Raw genomic sequence first — 19,581 nt, forward strand, 5'->3', positions numbered from 1 at the left:
TCAGATTTGTAAGGCAATTGTCTTTATTAAATGTGTACATTGCTTTTCATTATTTTTCAGGAAAATATTTCAAAACTCTTACATCTGTAAAATACTATATGCTGGACATTTTTGGCTGAGCAAAAGGGTTACACTGTTTAAATATGAAGACTGGGTTTCTGGCATTACATTCAACACTTGATCTTCTGAAGTCCTTTCCAGAAATGAGCAGCCAATACTCAAGAATTAGTTAAAATGAAATTTGAAATTAAAAGGTCCTCCTGAGCCAAAAGGATTGAACCCTTGCCACTGATTCCAAGATCTATGAAAGTGTTGACCACCTCCACCCTGTTGATTTTCTGGATCCAGAGGATCCTCCCCCGAATCAAACTTCTTTCTCATCTCTGGAATAAAGAAACAAAATAGTATAACTACAACAACCCGTCTCGAAATAAAATTTACTTTACTTACTGTTTAGTTTTATGTATAGTCGCCACACTTCAAAATCACAATAGTGCATAAAGTTTAGATTTAGATTTAGAGATACAGCGCGGAAACAGGCCCTTCGGCCCACCGAGTCCGCGTCGCCCAGCGATCCCCGCACATTAACACTATCCTACACACACTAGGGACAATTTTTACATTTACCCAGTCAATTAACCTACATACCGGTACGTCTTTGGAGTGTGGGAGGAAACCGAAGATCTCGGAGAAAACCCACGCAGGTCACGGGGAGAACGTACAAACTCCGTTCAGATGGCGCCCGTAGTCAGGATCGAACCCGAGTCTCCGGCGCTGCATTCGCTGTAAGGCAGCAACTCTACCGCTGCACCACCGTGCCACCCACCATGGAAGGATCCTAATATTATGATTTCCCCTTCTTTTGATCCAAAGATTGAGAGTTGACTTTAGAAATCAGCGCTGAAACAGGCCCTTCGCTCACCGAGTGTGGACCGACTAGAGATCACCCTGTACACCAACACTATCCTACACACGAGAGACTTAAAATTTTACCGAAGCCAATTAACCTACAAACCTGCACGTCTTTGGAATGTGGGAGGAAACCGAAGCACCCAGAGAAAACCCACGTGATCACAGGGAGAACGTACAAAGCCCACACAGACAGCACCCATAGTCAGGATTGAACCCGGATCCTTGGCACAGTGAAGCAGCAACTCTGCCACTGCACCACCCAAGTTATAAGCAATTGAACTATAAACTAACAATAATTAAATTCTCTCAAAGATTAGATTCATTTACAGACATTATGGTCTGAGATTACAAAGCGGATGCATCTCTATGCAGCAGTGGAATACAATCATGTCATTTATTATAATAAGAAGGTATCGAACTAGAAATTCCAAATGACAAAATAGCTGCTTGGGCAGATGACGTTTTTTGAAAATAAATGAAAGTTTTAATTGAATTCAGAGTAAGTGTTGAGGCTTTGAATCGAGAGTCAAAGACTCAACACTTACCCTCAAACCTAGCACTTGGCCTCTTGAGACAAAGTGCAATTTAATCCCGAGAAATGTGAGGTGTTGCAGTTTGGGAAGTCTAACATGGGCAGGACCCACACAGTGAATGGTAGGGCTCTACCGAGTGTTGTAGAGGAGAGGAATCTAAGAGTGCAGGTGCATGATTCCTTGAAGGTGGAGTCTCAGGAAGATCGGGTGATCAAAAAGGCTTTTGGCACATTGGCCGTCATCAATCAGAGTATTGAGTATAGAAGTTGGAAGGTCATGTCGCAGTTGTACAAGAAGTTGGTGAGGCCACATCCTGAGTATTGTGTTCAGTTCTGTGTATCTTTTTATAGGAAAGATGTTGTCAAGCTGGAAAGGGTAGAGAGAAGATTTACGAGGATGTTGCCAGGGCTAGTGGGTCTGAGCTATCTGGAGAAGTTGAGTAGGCTGGGACTCTATTCCTTGGAGGTGTATAAAATCTTGAGAGGAATAGATCGGGAAGATGCAGAGTCTCTCGCCCAGAGGAGGGGAGTCGGGGACCAGAGGACACAGTTTTAAGGTGAAGGAGAAAAGATTTAACAGGAATCTGAGGGGTAACATTTTCCACACAAAGGGTAGTGGGCATAGGAATGAGCTACTAGAGGTAGTTGAGACAGGGATTAACCCAACATTTAAGAAACAGTTAGACAGGTACGTGGATAGGGCATGTTTGGAGGGATATGGGCCAAACGCAGGCAGGTGGGACCATCGTAGTTGGGGCATGTTCATCGGTGTGGGCAAGTTCGGCCAATGGGCCCCGATTCCACACTGTATCACTCTATGACTCTAAGATTTGGTAGTTTTTCAGTATTTGGATAGACAGTGACTGATTAAGAATAGTCAGCATGACTACGTGCGAGAGATCAAGTCTCACAAATCTGAGTGCTTTTTGAAAAGATCACTCAGGCTTGATGAAGTTGGGGCAGGGGACATCGTTTGCATGGACATTTAACAAGGTCTTTGACAAGGTTCTGTGCAGTAGGCTGGGTTTATAGGTTATGTAGCACAGAATCCAGGGTGAGCTAGTCATTTGGATTCAAAATTAGCTTGGAGAAAGGTTCAAATGTTCTGGTGGATCATTTTTCTGATTAGAAGTCTGCGACCACTATGATACCACAGGGCTCGGAGTTGGGTACAATACTGTTATATACATTAATGACTTGAATGTAAACGTGTTTAACATTGTTAGTACATTTGCAGAGGACACCAAGTAATGAGATATTGCAAAATGAGTACAAGGAGTTAAGTAAAACACTGAAAGGGGAACCTCCAGGGTGGTGATTTAGATTTAGAGATACAGCGCGGAAACAGGCCCATCGGCCCACCGAGTCCACGCCGCCCAGCGATCCCCGCACATTAACACTATCCTACATACACTAGGGACAATTTTACATTTACCCAGTCAATTAACCTACAAACCTGTATGTCTTTGGAGTGTGGGAGGAAACCGAAGATCTCGGAGAAAACCCACACAGGTCACGGGGAGAACGTACAAACTCCATACAGACAGCGCCCATAGTCAGGATCGAACCCGAGTCTCCGGCGCTGCATTCGCTGTAAGGCAGCAAATCTACCGCTGCGCCACCCCCTGTGGATTATTGATCTGTGGATTATTGTCAGTGCCAGGTGCTAGTGATGATGGGAACAGGAAGATAGGGAAGATGAATGCGTGGCTGAGGAGTTGGTGCAGGGGGCAGGGATTCAGATGTTTGGACCATTAGGATCTCTCCTAGGGCAGAGGAAACCTGCACAAGAGATATGGGTTGCATCTGAACTGGAGAGGAACCGATATCCTGGCAGACAGGTTCAGTATTGCTACATGGGTGGGTTAAACTAGATTTGCAAGGAGCAGGACCCGATGCAAGCCGAGGCAGGTGAAAAGCTGGAAGTCAGTATGGAGGGTCATGAAAGAAAGTTCAGTGGGCAGAATCGGCAGGAGCATGGCAGGGAGCGAGGAAGGTCTGTTGCTTTGAATTGTACTTATTGTATTGAGAGATGCCTGAAGGGCAAGGCAGGTGAACTCAGGGCATGGATAGGGGACTGGGACTTTGTAGCCATCACACAAACCTGGTTAAGAGAGGGACAGGACTGGCAGCTTAATGTTCCAGCGAACAGATGCTACAGGAGAGATAGAGATGGGGTAAAAGGGGGTGGGGGGATGGAGTTTGGCTTTAGTGATGAAGAAAGTCAGGGCAGTAGTCCAAGATTACATTATGATGATTCGTCCAGGCTATATGGTGGAGCTGAGAAAGAAAAAAGGGATGAGCACCTTGTTAGCAGAGTACTACAAGCCCCATAGTCAACAGGAATTGGAAGAGCAAATATGCTAGGAGATTGCAGGCAGTTTCAGGGATGCTTTTAAACATGTACTAACAAGTGTCCAGGGCATGCATGTTCCTGTTAGAGTGAAGGGCAAGGTAGGTGGACATAAGGAAGCTTGGATGATGAGAGAAATTGAGGCTCTGGGAGGTCATAAAATATTGGTGAGGCCACATTTAGAGTATTGTTTTTTTCGTTTTGGTCACCATGTTACAGGAATAATGATGAGAGACACAATTTACCAGGATGTTGCCAGGACTCGAGGGACTGAGTTCTGGGGAAAGGTTGAGCAGGCTAGGAGCACAGGAGGATGAGGGGAGATCTTCCTAGGTGGACAAAATCATGAGAGAATAGACACACGAGAGGTACAGTCTTTTGCCCAGATAGGGGAATCAAGAACCAGAGGACATTGTTTTAAGGTGAGGGGGGAAAATTTAATGGGAACACGAGGGGTAACTTTAAAAACAAAAAGGGTTGTAGGTGTACGGTCCGTTTCCACAGAGGCATGGGCCAGGTATAGGCAGCTGGACACGTGGATCCCTGGAGGAGTTTTGGAAAAAGAGGAGCACCCAAAAGGAGGAAATCAGGAGGGCAAAAAAGAGGCAGGAGATAGTTTTGCCAGATAATATTAAGGATATTCAAACAAGATTTTTAAAGTACAATTAAGGGAAAGAGGGTAACCATAGAGAGAATAACGGCCTCAGGAATCAAAGCGATCTTCTCTGTGTGGAGCCACAGGTGATGGTCCTCAATTAGTATTTCTCCTCTGATTTTACCATTGAGAAATCCATGGTAACTTGGGGCAGTCAACTGAAATGGCTTGAGGGCAGTTGGTATTACAGTCGAGAAGGTGCTGAACGTCCTAATGCATGTGAAGGTAGACAAATCTCATGGGCCTAATCAATATATCTGAAGATACTCTGGGAAGCCAGATAGAAGAGATTGCATGTGTCCTGGCTAAGATACGAGTCATCATTATGTACAGGTGAGGTGGCAGAAGTCTGGAGGTTTTGCCTCTATTTAAAAAGATGGGGTAGATGCACAGGGTCCTTTACCCAGAGTAGGGGAATCAAGAATCAGAGAATGTAGGTTCTAGGTGAGAGGGGAAAGGTAAGCAACCATTTCACACAGAAGGTGGTGGGTGTATGGAATGAGTTGCTGGAGGAGGTAGTTGAGGCAGAAACTGTAAAAATATTTAAGACATTTGGAAAGGTACATGGATAGGATAGTTCTAGGGGAATATTCGCCAAACTCAGGCAGGTGGGGCTAGTCTAGATGGGCACCTTGGTCAGCATGGGGAAGCTGGTCAGAAGTGCCTGTTTCTGTGATGTATGACTAACAAACAAAATATTAAATTTGTAATAAATATGAATGGAGTAAAGTGGAATCATTATTGAAAATTGTCAACTTAAAACTGGAAGACTTTAGTAAAAATACCAGAAATTCAAAACTCAAACTCAATATTGGATTCAAAGATCAGAAGATGAGGTGCAGGTTCCTCAAACTTACTTCAGGCTTCATTATCATCATATCATATCATATATATACAGCGCGGAAACAGGCCTTTTCGGCCCACCAAGTCCGCGCCGCCCAGCGATCCCCGTACATTAACACTATCCTACACCCACTAGGGACAATTTTTACATTTACCCAGTCAATTAACCTACATACCTGTACGTCTTTGGAGTGTGGGAGGAAACCGAAGATCTCGGAGAAAACCCACGCAGGTCACGGGGAGAACGTACAAACTCCTTACAGTGCAGCACCCGTAGTCAGGATCGAACCTGAGTCTCCGGCGCTGCATTCGCTGTAAAGCAGCAACTCTACCGCTGCGCTACCGTGCCGCCCTATTGGAACAGGTTAGGAGAACCCGAGGGCTGAAAGCGAGTGGGATAGATAATGAAAGTGTCAGACAATAGGCAGCACCTCTGGAGAGAAGGAATGGGTGACGTTTTGGGTCGACTGGAGTTTGAAGAAGGGTCTTGACCCAAAACGTCACCCATTCGTTCTCTCCAGAGATGCTGCCTGGCCCGCTGAGCTACTCCAGCATTTTGTGTCTACCATCAATTTAAACCAGCATCTGCAGTTCTTTCTTACACATTAAAGTGTCAGACTTGGGAAGCTTGGGATCATGCTTGTTCACTAACATAAAATAGATATCAATTTGAATTTGGTCTCTGTGACAAAGTAAAACCACATGATCATCAAGTGCAGTGCACTGGATTGAAAACATACAAAATTAAACTTTCACGCAATCATGACATACTTTCCTCAAAAGTAAAATATGTGAAGTTTTTCCTAAAGATTTGTCCAAATTGCAATAATATACACAGAGTAACATTATTCTAAGACTGGAGGGCATAGCTTTAAGTGTACGAAAGAACTGCAGATGCTGGTTTAAATCGAAGGTTGACACAAAAAGCTGGAGTAACTCAGCGGGACAGGCAGGATCTCTGGAGAGAAGGAATGGGTGACGTTTCGGGTCGAGACCCTTCTTCAGACTGAGAGGAACAACGGTTAAAGGAGATGAGCAGGGCAAGTTTTTTCATTACGCAGAGTATGGAGAATGCCTAGAACTCACTGCTAGAGGTGATGGTGGTGGATACAATAGAAGCTTATAGATCAGCACGTGGGCATGCAGGGAATGGAGGGATTGTGATTTGTCAGGCAGAGATGAATCATGTTCGACATGGACAATGTGGGCTGCAGGGCTTGTTCCTGTGATGTACTGTTCTATATTCATTTCAGATAAACTTAAAAATTTGAACAGACTTATTTACTTTTAGCATGCCATTCTCTTACAATAAGACGTGGCTAATATGCAACACTAAATCAACATTGGCAAAGACATTACATGAAATCAGAAGTACAATCAGAAAACGCTGCAGATCCTATTCGAGAGTGGAAGGGCATAATGAAACAAACATTGGCTGAGGAAGGAGTGTTGGAAATATTGAACAGGCTAGTTTGTTTAGTTTAGAGATACAGCACAAAACAGCTGCACGTAATAGGTCTACATTACCTAATTTTCTAATTCCTGTACATTAAGGGCAATTTTTAAGAGGCCAATTAACTTACAAACCCTTAGGGTTATTGGAGGAAACTGGAGCAACAAGAGGAATCACAAGCGGTCACAGGCAGAACATACAAACTCCATGTGGGCGGCACGGTGGCGCAGCGGTAGAGTTGCTGCCTTACAGCGAATGCAGCGCCGGAGACTCGGATTCGATCCCGACTACAGGTGCTGTACTGCACGGAGTTTGTACGTTCTCCCAGTGACCTGCGTGGGTTTTCTCCGAGATCTTCGGTTTCCTCCCACACTCCAAAGACGTACAGGTTTGTAGGTTAATTGGCTGGGCAAATGTAAAAAATTGTCCCTAGTGGGTGCAGGATAGTGAGTGGGTGTAGGATGGGGTTAATGTGCGGGGATCGCTGGGGGGTGCGGATCCAGTGGGCCGAAGGGCCTGTTTCTGCGCTGTATCTCTAAATCTAAAATCTACAGACAGGTCCGGATTAAACTTGGGTCTCTGCTGTTGTGGGACTGCAGCTCTACTAGTTGTGCCACCCTAAAAGAAATCTCCCCGGGTGGGAATTGAACCCTCTCACGTGACAGGCAGCAATACTGATCACTATACCACCAAAGAGCATTTCTAAATTTGTAAAATTTGTAAAATTGGTTAAATAACCAGCTTAGTTAAAATTGTATCTTAGGCTTCTGTAGCGGTACAACTATTGAATAGAACTATTACTTTACATCTTCTTTAACCTCCGAAATATTACTGTGCCTTAGTGTTTCTCAAAACCTTGTGAAAGTATCTGCCTTTACTACTTTCTGAAAAGGCAGAAGAATCAAAAGTTTTTTGCATCAGTCTTCACAGTGGAACACATCAGCAATGTGCTGGAAATTCAAGAGAGTCAGGGCGTGGAAGTTAGTGGATTGGCTATTACTAAGGAGAAGGAAACTGGGAAGCTAAAAGGTCTGATGGTGGATAAGTCACCTGGACCAAATAGACTGCACGCCAGGATTCTGAAAGAGGTGGCTTTAGAGATTGTGGAGGCATTAGTTGTGATCTTTCAAGATTCAGAGTCAAGAGCGGTTCCAAAAGATTGGAAAATTGCAAATATTACTCCGCTGTTCAAGAAGTGAGCGAAACAGAAGAGTGGAAACTACCAGCCGGTTAGCCTGACTTCAGTGGTTGATCAGATTTTAGAGTCTATATTAAAGGATGAGTACTTGGAATCACATGATATAATAGGCCAAAGTCAACAACTTTTTGTGAAAGGGAGATCTTGTCTGACAAAGCTGTTGGAATTCTTTGAGGAGGTAAATAGCAGGACAAAGGAGAGGCAGTGGAAGTTGTTTATCTGGGTCTTCAGAAGGACTTTGATTAGGTGCCATATGTGAGGCTGCCAAAGAAGATGAGAGTCCATGGCATTAGAGGGAAGATACTAGCATGAATAGCAGGTTGGCTGGACAGAAGTCAGAGTGACAATAAAGGGGGCTTTTCATGGTTGGCTGCCAGTGACTAGCGGTGTCCCGCAGGGGCCGCTGCTCTTCACGTTGTATATCAATGAATTGGATGAGGGAATTGAAGGCTTTGTGGCCAAGTTAGCAGATACAAAGATAGGTGGACGGGCAGGTAGTGTAGAGAAAGCAGGGACTGTGCAGAAGGACCTGGACAGGTTGAGAGTGTGGACTGAGAAGTCGCAGATAGAATACAGTTTAGCAAAGTGTGGAGTCATGCATTTTGGTAGTAGGAATAAAGGCAGACTATTTTCTAAACAGGGAGAGAATTCTGTAATTGGACTTGGGAGTGCTGATGCATGATTCCCAAAAAGGTAATTTGCTAGTCAAATCAGTAGTAAGGAAGGCAAATGCAAAGCAAGCATTTGTTTTGACAAGACCAGAATATAAATACGGGATGCAATGCTGACACTTTATAAGGCACTGGTCAGACCGCATTTGGAGTATCGTGAGCAGTTTTGAACCCCATATCCGAGGACAGATGTGTTGCCGTTGGACAGGATCCAGAGGAGATTTACAAGAATGATCCCAGGAATGAGTGGGCTAACATATGTTGAGCGTTTGATGACACGGGCCCTGTACTCGCTGGAGTTTAGATAGATGAGGGGGGACCTCATGGAAACTTACTGCAAAATGAAAGGCCTGGACAGAGTGGATGGGGAGAGAATGTCTCCACTAATGGGAGAGTCTAGGACTAGAGGAAATAGCCTTAGAATAAAAGGACGTACCTTTAGAAAGAAGATGCTGTGCAAGGGTTAAACAGACAATTTCAGCTAAAACGTAAAATGTAGTTATCAGCTAAATTAGCAGCACAGCATTCCGCAGCCCTTCCAAAAAAGATTCAAACAGTTTCCCAGACAAGTGGGAGATATTTTCTGCACCTGTCCATGCCTGAGAAAATCTGACTCTTATCACACCAGCGTAGTCTTTCTCAGGCTATTCTATGGGAAAGCATAACGTTGGTGAACAAAACACAAGAGCAATAGTTGGGTAGACCACCGCGAATAGCGCAGAAATGTTGCAGACAAGGGGGGCTTATGGTTGGCACAGGGAGGGGGCAGTGGCGCGGTCTGCTCTGATATGAAATGCCATAAAGGAGGGGTGTTGGGCGCCCTTTCGGGTAGAGAGCTCCAGCCTTGGACTGTATTGCAGCAATCTTTAGCTTATGCTTGTTTTGGACTGTGTCGCGAATGGCCAGTCGTTCCCAACCTTTTCCCTGCAGCCCTTCTTGAATACAGGCACATTTGCCACCTTCCAGTCTTCCGGCACCTTGCCTGGCTCCAGAGTGGATCGCTTTGATTCCTGAGGGGGGTCCCAATCTCTCTCTGGTTACCCTTTTTCCCTTTATGTACTTAGAAAATCTCTTGGGATTATCCTTAATGCTATCTGCCAGAGCCATCTCCCATCCCCTTTTTGCCCTTCTAATTTCCTTGTTTGCTTGTTCCTTAGTTCCTGAAACTCCTCCAGGAATACACTTGATCCCAGCGGCCTACATCTGTCCCATGCCTCCTCCTTACTCTTGCCCAATGCCTCAATTTTCCTCGTCACCCCAGACTCATAGCCAATGTTAACATACAATGGAAACATAAAATATCTAGGAAAGGAGAAGCCCAAAACAAAAATATCTCACCTGGATCTGTGAGTACTTCTTTAGCGGCTGCTATGTCTATGAATTTTTTTTCAGCTTGCTTCTTCTCATTTTCTTCCTGGAAGTTATCAGGATGCCACTGCATTGCTAGTTTTCTGTACGCTTTTATTATCTCCCGTTTTTTAGCATTTCTGTGGAGTAAAAAGTTCAAAGAAACTAAGTACAACGATTGATCTGTTTAATAGATTAAACCGCACAAGTTATACACATTGAATGTTGCTTTCCTTTCATTGAAAAGATTGGCAAGATCTATTGCTGAACCGTGCAGTCTTTTCGGAAATAATTTAAGGGATAAAGATGCAAATCTGGAAGTACAGTTAAGGGCATTTTGTAAACACAAGAAATTGCAGATGTTGGAAATCTGTGCAAAACATCTGCAGAGGAAAATGGACATGGCGTTTGGGTCGGGATGCTTCCTCCGTCCCCATTGCCTTCCACAGGTGCAGGAGAAAATAGGTGCAGGAGTAGGCCATTCGGCCCTTCGAACCTGCACCGCCATTCAATATGATCATGGCTGATCATCCAACTCAGTATCCCGTACCTGCCTTCTCTCCATATCCCCTGATCTCTTTAGCCACAAGGGCCACATCTAACTCCCTCTTAAATATAGCCAATGAACTGGCCTCAACTACCTTCTGTGGCAGAGAATTCCACAGATTCACCACTCTGTGAAAAAAAACGTTCTCATCTCGGTCCTGAAAGACTTCCCCCTAATCCTTAAACTGTGACCCCTTGTTCTGGACTTCCCCAACATCGGGAACAATCTTCCCGCATCTAGCCTGTCCAACCCCTTAAGAATTTTGTACGTTTCTATAAGATCCCCGCTCAATCTTCTAAATTCCAGCGAGTACAAGCCGAGTCTATCCAGTCTTTCTTCATATGAAAGTCCTGCCATCCCAGGAATCAATCTGGTGAACACCTTTGTGTTTTGCTAACAGCATTATATACTTGTTAATTTGACAAATTCAAGTAGAAATATTACCTTGAATAATTTGGGAAATCACTCAATGTCCCAGAAGCTGCCTAACTTTTAAAAATAAACTATATTTGCAATTACTACGCAAAGTCAGAGGCCGACGCGAAGGAAAGCTAAACCTCGGAACTGTCTGCACCCTGCTAGTACTTCAAATTGTTCTTCAAATCTGTGCAGACCAAGTGGCTGAAATCTTTGCAGACATCTTCAAACTCTGATTACTGAGGTCCCTTTTAAACAGGTATCAACAATACCAGTGCCCCAGAAGAGCAAGCTGAAATGCCTCAATTACGACAATAATGGTGACACTAATGTCCATGGTGAGGAACTGCTTTGAGTGTGTGTAGGAAGAAACTGCAGATGCTGGTTTACACCGAAGATAGACGCAAAGTGCTGGAGTAACTCAGCGGGTCAGCATTTCTGGAGGGGAGGAATAGGTGACATTTCGGGTTGAGACCCTTCTTCAGACCGAGTCAATGGAGGGAAACTAATGGTATGTAACGGTAGAAAGAACAAACGAAAGGTATGAAAAGAACAAATCAAAGCCAGAAGCCATGATCAAGGAAAGGTAGAGTCCACAATCATCCAATGTTGGCTGTGGAGAGGGTGATAACGAGTGGATACAAATGGTGAAACTAAGCAGGACGACAGTGAAACTAATGGGATGCCGCGGGTGGGGGAACATCGGACAGAGAGATGGAATGCAAGTGCCACTTGAAATTAGAGAAATCAAGATTCATACCACTGGGCTGAAAGCTGTCTAAGCAAAATATATAGCGCTGTTCCTCCAATTTGCATTTGGCCTCACTCTGATAGTGGAGGCGGCCCAAGACAGATAGATCAGAGTGGGAATGGGAAGTGGAGTTAAAGTGTTTGGCAACCAGGAGATCACATAAGCCTCAGCAGACTGGGTGGATGTGTTCAGCGAAACATTCGCCCAGTCTACACTTAGTCTTGCCGATAGATAGGAGTCCACACTTGCTCTGCGAATGCAGTCCACACTTGAATGCTCTCTTGCTATCCACTTGGCTGCTGTAATACTGCAAATTTCCCCGGTGTGGGACAAATAAAGGAATATATATTACTTGGAACAGCAGATGGAGTAGATGAGGTTGGAGATGTAAGTGAACCTCTGCCTCACCTGAAAGGACTGTCGGGGTCCCTGGATGGAGTCGAGGGAGGAGGTACAAGGACAGGTGTTGCATCTCCTGTAGTTGAAGGGGGAGGTACCTGGGGAAGGGCTGGTTTGGTTGGGAAGGGATGAGTTAACCAGGGAGTTGCGGAGGGAACGGTCTCTGCGGAAAGGGGTGGAGATGGGAAGTCGTGACTAGTGGTGGGATCCCGTTGGAGGTGGCGAAAATGTCAGAGGATTATGTGCTGTATGCGACGGCTGATGGGGTGAAAGGTAGGGACTAGGGGGACTCTGTCTCTGTTGCGACTAGGGGGAAGGGGAGCAAATGCGGAGCTGTGGGAAACCAAGGAGACACCTTGTGTGAGGGCCTCATCTATGAGAGAAGGGAACCCACATTCCCGAAAGAATGAGGACATTGCGGTGTCCTGGTATGGAACACCTCATCTTGGTCGCAGATGTGACAGAGATGGAAGAATTAGGAGTAGGGGATAGAATCTTTGCAGGAGGCAAGGTGCGGTCTAGATAGCTGTGGGAAGCACAGACCTCTGCCAATTCTCATACTGGTCTTTCTACCCTCAGCCTCTTCAACTGTAGGAGTGAAGTCAAACGCAAATTGGAGGAACAGCACCTCATAGTTTGCTTGGGCAGCTAACAAAAAAAAAAAATCACAAAAAAAATGTCCCTAGTGTGTGTAGGATAGTGTTAATGTGCGGGGATCGCTGGGCGGCACGGACCCGGTGGGCTGAAAGGCCTGTTTCCGCGCTGTATCTCTAAATCTAAAAAAATCTTTTAAAATGAATATCAATTTATCTAATTTCAAGTAACCCATGCTTTCCCTCTCTCTCTGTCCCTCCCCCACCCTAGTCATCCTTTTAGTTTCATTGTCATCCTGCTCAGTTTCACTGTTTGCTTTTATTCTTTCTCAAGGGGTTTAAGAAGTTGGTATGGCGCATATCAACCCCTACCTCAAGAACCAGGACCTACTACAATTTGATTACCTCCACAAGAGGCTTATGGAACTGGTCTCTGCACATCATCGCCAACTGGATCCTTGATTTCCTCATCAACAGACCACAGTCAGTACGAGTTGACAGTAACACGTCCTCCTCGAAAACCATCAGTCCAGGAACAACTCAAGGCTGTGTGCTCTACTCACTCTATACTCATGACAGTGTAACCGGACACAGTTCTAATTCCATCCTCAAATTCACCGTTAACACCACTGTTGTTGGACGAATTGCAGGTGACGACAAGCCAGAACATAGGAGGGCGATCAATCGACCGACCGATTGGTGCCAGAACAACCTTGCTCTCAACATCAGGAAAAACAAGGAACTTATTGTCGACTTTGGAAGAGGAAGGCCCAGGTCCCTCAAACCTGCCTCCATCAACGGGATTGTGGTGGAGAGTCACAACCCTCAAATTCCTGGGTGTACGCATCTCTGAAGATATGTCCTGATCCAAGCATGTTCGTGCAATCATAAAGAAAACACCTCAGTTCCTCCAAGAAGACTGAGGAGATTCTTTTTGTTAACTGCTACAGGTAAACAACAGAAATCATATGGACTGGTTGTATCACAGCCTGCTTCAGCCACTGGAATGCCCAGAAACAAAGGAGGTTGCAAAAAGTGGTGAACACTGCCCAGTCAATCAGGGGTATCGACCTCCCCACCAGCAAAGTGATCTACAGGAGTTGCGGCGTCAAAAAGGCAGCCAGCATCATCAGTGATCTACATCACCCTGGCCACAATCTCATTTCACTCCTGCCATCAAGGTGGCTTTACATCAGCCTGAATACTAATGTTCACGTTCAGGAGCAGCTCTTCCCAGCAACAATCAGGCTATCAAACACTACAAATAAGCTCCGAACTACATCGACCTGGCAGCATGGTTTTTGTCAGCGTGTCATTAAAGCGTAGAAACAGGCCCTTCGGCTGGACTTGCCCACAAAGACCAACATGTCCCACCTACCTGCTTTTGGCCCATAATCCTTCTAAACCCCAATGTATCCATACACCTGTCTAAATGTTTCTTTAATGTTTCATGTACCTGGCTCAACAGCCTGTTCCAGCAGTTTGTTCCATACACACACACCTCTTTGGGTCAGCGAGTTTAGTCAGAGGGTGGTGAATCTATGGAATTCATTGCCACAGAGGTCGTTAATGGATATTTTTGAGGTGGAGATTGATAGATTCTTGATTAGTAAGGATGTCAGGGGTTATGGGGCGAAGGCAGGAGAATGGGGCTGAGAGGGAAAGATAGATCAGCCATGATTGAATGGTGGAGTAGACTTGATGGGCCGAATGGCCTTATTCTGCTCCCAGAACATATGATAAAAGTTAACTTTCAAATTCCTATTAAATCTTTCCCCCCCCCCCCCCCCCACACCTTAAACCTACATCCTCTGGTTTTAGATTCCCTTACTCTGGGCAAGAGACTCGATCTATTCCTCTCACAATCTTGTACACCTCTACAAGATCACCCCTCATTCTCTGCGTTCCAAGGAATAACGTCCTCGCCTACTCAACCTCTCCCCGTAGCTCAGATCCTCGAGTCCTGGTAACATTCTCGTAAATCTTCTCTGCACCCTTTCCAGTTTGACAACATCTTTCCCATAACATGGTGCCCAAACTGGACACAATACGCTAAACATGGCCTCACCAACATCTGACATACTGACAACATGACCTCCCAACTTCTATACTCTATATTCTGACTGACAAGTGCTCTCCGACTTGTCTTTGTGTTATAATTATTTGTTATAGTTATAACATACACACATATACATACAAATGCATATACATACATACACACACACACAAACATACACATATAAACAAATGCTGGAGTAACTCAGCGGGTCAGGCAGCATCTCTGGAGAAAAGAAATGGGTGATATTTCGGGTTGAGACCAGACCGCGAATCAAGAGAAAGGGGACGAGAGATAAAGACAGTACTTAGGAGCAATGAGTGGAAGATATGCAAAAAGCACTGATAATCAAGGAAATGTGGGGCACACAATAGGCCATTGTTCTCACCTATCCCACACCCAACGAGTAAACAGAGGAACTCAACAGGACGACAGTGAAACTAGTACGGCAACTTAGGTGGGGGAGGGATAGAGACAGGGAGAAGTTAAAGTAATCAATATTCATACCACTGGGTTGCAAGCTGCCCAAGTGAAATATGAAATGCTGTTCCTCCAATTTACGTTTGGCCTCACTCTGACAATGGAGGCGGCCCAGGACGGAAAGGTCAGCATGGGAATGGAAAGGGTAGTTAGTGTTTGGCAACCGGGAGATCATGTAGGCAGAGGCAGACTGAGCGAAGCTGTTCAGCGAAAAAACTGCCCAGTCTTCGCTTGCATATAGGCGTCCATTAAAGACCGCACCTGGAGTACTGTGTGCAGTTTTGGTCTCCAAATTTGAGGAAGGATATTCTTGCTATTGAGGGCGTGCAGCGTGGGTTTACTAGGTTAATTCCCGGAATAGAGGGACTGTTATATGTTGAAAGATTGGAGCGGCTAGGCTTGTATACACTGGAATTTAGAAGGATGAGAGGGGATCTTATCGAAACATATAAGATTATTAAGAGGTTGGACACGTTAGAGGCAGGAAACATGTTCCCAATGCTGGGGGAGTCCAGAACCAGGGGCCACAGTTTAAGAATAAGGGGTAGGCCATTTAGAACGGAGATGAGGAAAAACTTTTTCAGTCAGAGAGTTGTAAATCTGTGGAATTCACTGCCTCAGAAGGCAGTGGAGGCCAAGTCTCTGAATGCATTCAAGAGAGAACTAGATAGAGCTCTTAAGGATAGCAGAGTCAGGGGGTATGGGGAGAAGGCAGGAACTGGGTACTGATTGAGAATGATCAGCCATGATCACATTAAATGGTGGTGCTGGCTCAAAGGGCCGAATGGCCTACTCCTGCACCTATTGTCTATTGTCCACACCAGGAATAGCAGATACAGTAGATGAGGTTGGAGGAAGTGCAAGCTAAACAATAACAATAAAACACACTTGACTCTTGAAGCTTATTGGATTAATATTATGATTTACTTTTCAACACTTAAGCACCTCCTGGATATCCTATCCTCTCACATCCCAGATCCACAAATTATATTTGGATATTAACAATTAACAATTTCACAAGTACCTTTTTACTCCTAGTATTTTATAGTAGTCTTTCTTTTGTGACTGCTTTAGAAGTTTCTGTGCCCTTTCAAGTCCTTCTTTTACTCCTTGATCATTGTCACTGTGGTCCCTTGCAACTTCAAAGTCTTTGATCGCTGTAAAAAAAAACCTAAGCACAATGACTTCATTCTTCACATTTAGTCAATTATAGTAATGCTGCTTGACTTTAAGACTCTCACTCACCCAGTTCAGTGGTTAACCAAGTAATAAGAAACACATGAGTGGTATGTGGTAGAATACAAGGATGGTTGTCCCAGGTCACAATATGAAGTAGCACGAGAGGCACGGATAGGGTAGACAGTCAGAACTTCTTTCCCAGGGTGGAAATGTCCAACACTAGAGCGCATAGCTATAAGGTTACAGGGGGAAAGTTTAAAGGTTGATGCCGAGGGCTAATTTTGTTTTTACATAGAAAGAGGCAGGGGCTTGGGGGTAGATTCAATAGTGGCATTTAAGAGGCTTTTAGATAGGCACATGGAAGTGCAGGGAATAGAGGGATATGGATCATGTACAGGTAGATTAGATCATTTTAACTTGGTATGTAAAATACCAACATTGTGAGCCAAGGGACCCGTTCCTGTGCAATGATATAGATCAACTGGAAAGTTGGGCAAAACGATGGGAAATAGAATTTAATCCTGACAAATATGAGGCAATGCATTTTGGGTAGCCAATAGTGAGAGCTTGGGCGGGCTAAGGCTTTATTCCTTGGAGTGTAGGAGGTTGAGAGGTAATCCCATAGAGGTGTACAAGATTGTGAGGGGAATAGATAAGGTAGATGCAGAGTCGTTTACACAGAGAAGGGGAATCAAGAATCAGAGGACCTCAGTTTAAGGTGAGAGGGGACAGTTTTAATAGGAATCTGAGGGGCTGCTTTTTAACCACAGAGGGTGGCGGGTATATGTCCTGAGCTGTCAGGGGAGGAAGGTACCATAAAAGTATTTAACGGACACTTGCACATGTACACGGACAGAAATGTTTTAGAGAGACATAGGCCAAATACAGACAAATCTAGCTCAGTCATGGACAGGTTGGGCCAGAGGGCCAATTTCTGTGCTGTATGGCACACGACTCCCTGAAAATGGTAACACAAGGAGATAGAATGGTAAAGAAAGAATAACAATGAACTGCAGATGCTGAAATTCAGAGCAAACCATAAAGTGATGGAAGCTCCCGGTGGGTCAGGCAGCATCTGCAGAGGGAATGGACAGCAACATTTCAGGCTGGGATACTTCTTCAGCCTCAGAAAGAAGGCGAAAGGTATGCTTGCCTTCATCAGTCAGCGCAGTAAGTGTAAGAATCAGGAAGACATGCCGCAGCTTTATTAAACTTTGGTTAAGCTACATTGAGGATTGTATGCAGTTCTGGTCACTCCATTACAAGAAGGATATATTGGTACTGGCTTAATGTCAGGTGTACTGAGATACAATGCAAAGCTTTCGTTTGCATGCGATCCAGTCAAATCAATTCATACTGCACACGAGTACGATCAAGCCACACACAAGTACAACTGGTAGTGCAAGAGAATAGAGAAAAATGCCAGTGTGGAGAATAGAGTGTTGCAGCATGATTTAAAAGGGACCAGAGAGGAAATTTATTTTTAAACACAGAAGGCAGTACATATCTGGAATGAGATGCCAGAGCAATTGGTTAAAGCTGGTACAATAACAACATTAAGATATTGGTACAAATATGTAGATAGGAAAGGTTTAGAGGGATATAATCCAAACATTGGCAAAATGGACTAACTTTGATGAGCATCTTGGTCAGCATGGACAAGTTAGCCTGAAAGGTCTTACTCCATGACCCTGTGAGTCAGTCTCCTGGCCACATAAGGCCTGCCTAACCATTTACTAAGATCATGGCTGACCCAGGGGCGATGTCCTTCTCTTTGGTTGTTCCACTCTGTACTCAATTCTCTCGATTTTTCAAAAATGTATCCACCTCTTGCAGGATGTGGGAAGTCAGGGGACATTGCTGGTGCCTACACCTGCAGAAATTGTGCCCAGGTGCAGCTCCTGAAGGACCATGTTGGGGAACTGGAGCAGCAGCTGGATGACCTCAGGACCATCCGGGGAAACAAGAGTTTCCTGGACAGGAGCTACAGTGAGGTTGTCACACCGAGGATACAGGAAGAGCGAAGGTGGGTGACAACGAGGAGAAGTAAACATGGAGTGCAGGAGCCCCCCCCCGGTGGCTGTACCTATTGAAAGCAGGTACACCCTCTTGGCAGCTGTTGGAGCGAACGACACGACAAGATTGAGTGGTAGCCAGGGCTGTGACTCCAACCCTGGTGCTGAGGCTGAACGGGGAAGAGTGACGTCAGGCAGAGCCATAGTGGTGGTGGGGGACTCGACAGTCAGAGGTGCGGACAGGAGATTCTGCGGCAGCAGGCGACACTCCAGGATAATATGTTGCCTCCCTGGCGCCAGGGTCCAGGACGTCTTGGATCGGCTGCACGGCATCCTCAAGGGGGAGGGGAGCAGCCGGAGGCTGTTGGACATGTTGGCACAAACGATATAGGTAGGAAGGGGAAGGAGGTTCTGCAACACGAGTTTAGGGAATTAGGTAAAAGGCTGAAAAGCAAGACCTCCAGGATAGTTATCTCTGGTTTGCTTCCAGTACTTCATGCTAGTGAAGATAAGAACAAGAAGCTAGGGGAAAAGGAATTGATGCAGGGGGCAAGGATTTAGATATCTGGACCATTGGGATCTCTTCAGTGGCAGGGGTGGCCTGTACAAAAGGGATGGTGTATACCTTAACTGGAAGGGTACCAACATACTGGCGGGCAGGTTTGCTAATGCTACACGGGTGGGTTTAAACTAGATTGGAAGGGGGGTGGGATCTCATACAGGACAGGGGCAGTTGAGAGGATTGAAGTTGGTATGGAGGCTGTTGAGGGAACGGTTAGTGGACAGAATAAGCAGGTGAAAGGCAGAGAGCGAAGAAGGAGGGTTGGTTTAAACTGCACGTATTTTAATGCAAGGGGCCTGACGGGTAAGGCAGATGAACTTAGGGCGTGGATAGGTCCAAGCGACTGGGACGTTGTAGCCATAACTGAAATCTCGTTAAGAGAGGCAGGACTGGCAGCTCAATGTTCCAAGGTACAGGAGCTTCAGGAGAAAAAGGGGTGAGGGAGAAAGAGGAGGGAGGGTTGCACTGGTGGTTAAGGAGGATGTCACGGCTGTGGTCAGAGGTGACATTACGGACGGTACATCTAGTGAGGCTATATGGGTGGAGCTGAGGAACAAGAAAGGGATGATCACCTTGTTGGGGGTGTACTACAGATTCCTGAATAGTCAATGGGAATTA

The 19,581-nt window shown here is 45.2% G+C and overlaps 1 protein-coding gene across 1 annotated transcript in view; it reads right to left on the reverse strand.

Annotated features, from left to right (window-relative positions):
- The window catches only part of dnajc3a (DnaJ (Hsp40) homolog, subfamily C, member 3a), a 71,534-nt gene continuing 51,953 nt past the window's right edge, over positions 1–19,581 (reverse strand). Inside the window, exons 10-12 of the mRNA XM_078402826.1 lie at positions 16,232–16,364; positions 9,956–10,104; positions 1–383 (exon numbers count right to left, since the gene is read on the reverse strand). Of these exons, the coding sequence (XP_078258952.1) occupies positions 226–383; positions 9,956–10,104; positions 16,232–16,364 (440 nt within the window). The 3' untranslated portion in view covers positions 1–225. The remainder of the gene's footprint in view (positions 384–9,955; positions 10,105–16,231; positions 16,365–19,581) is intronic.

Source organism: Rhinoraja longicauda, chromosome 7 (assembly GCF_053455715.1).
Source record: "Rhinoraja longicauda isolate Sanriku21f chromosome 7, sRhiLon1.1, whole genome shotgun sequence".
Lineage (NCBI taxonomy): Eukaryota > Metazoa > Chordata > Chondrichthyes > Rajiformes > Arhynchobatidae > Rhinoraja > Rhinoraja longicauda.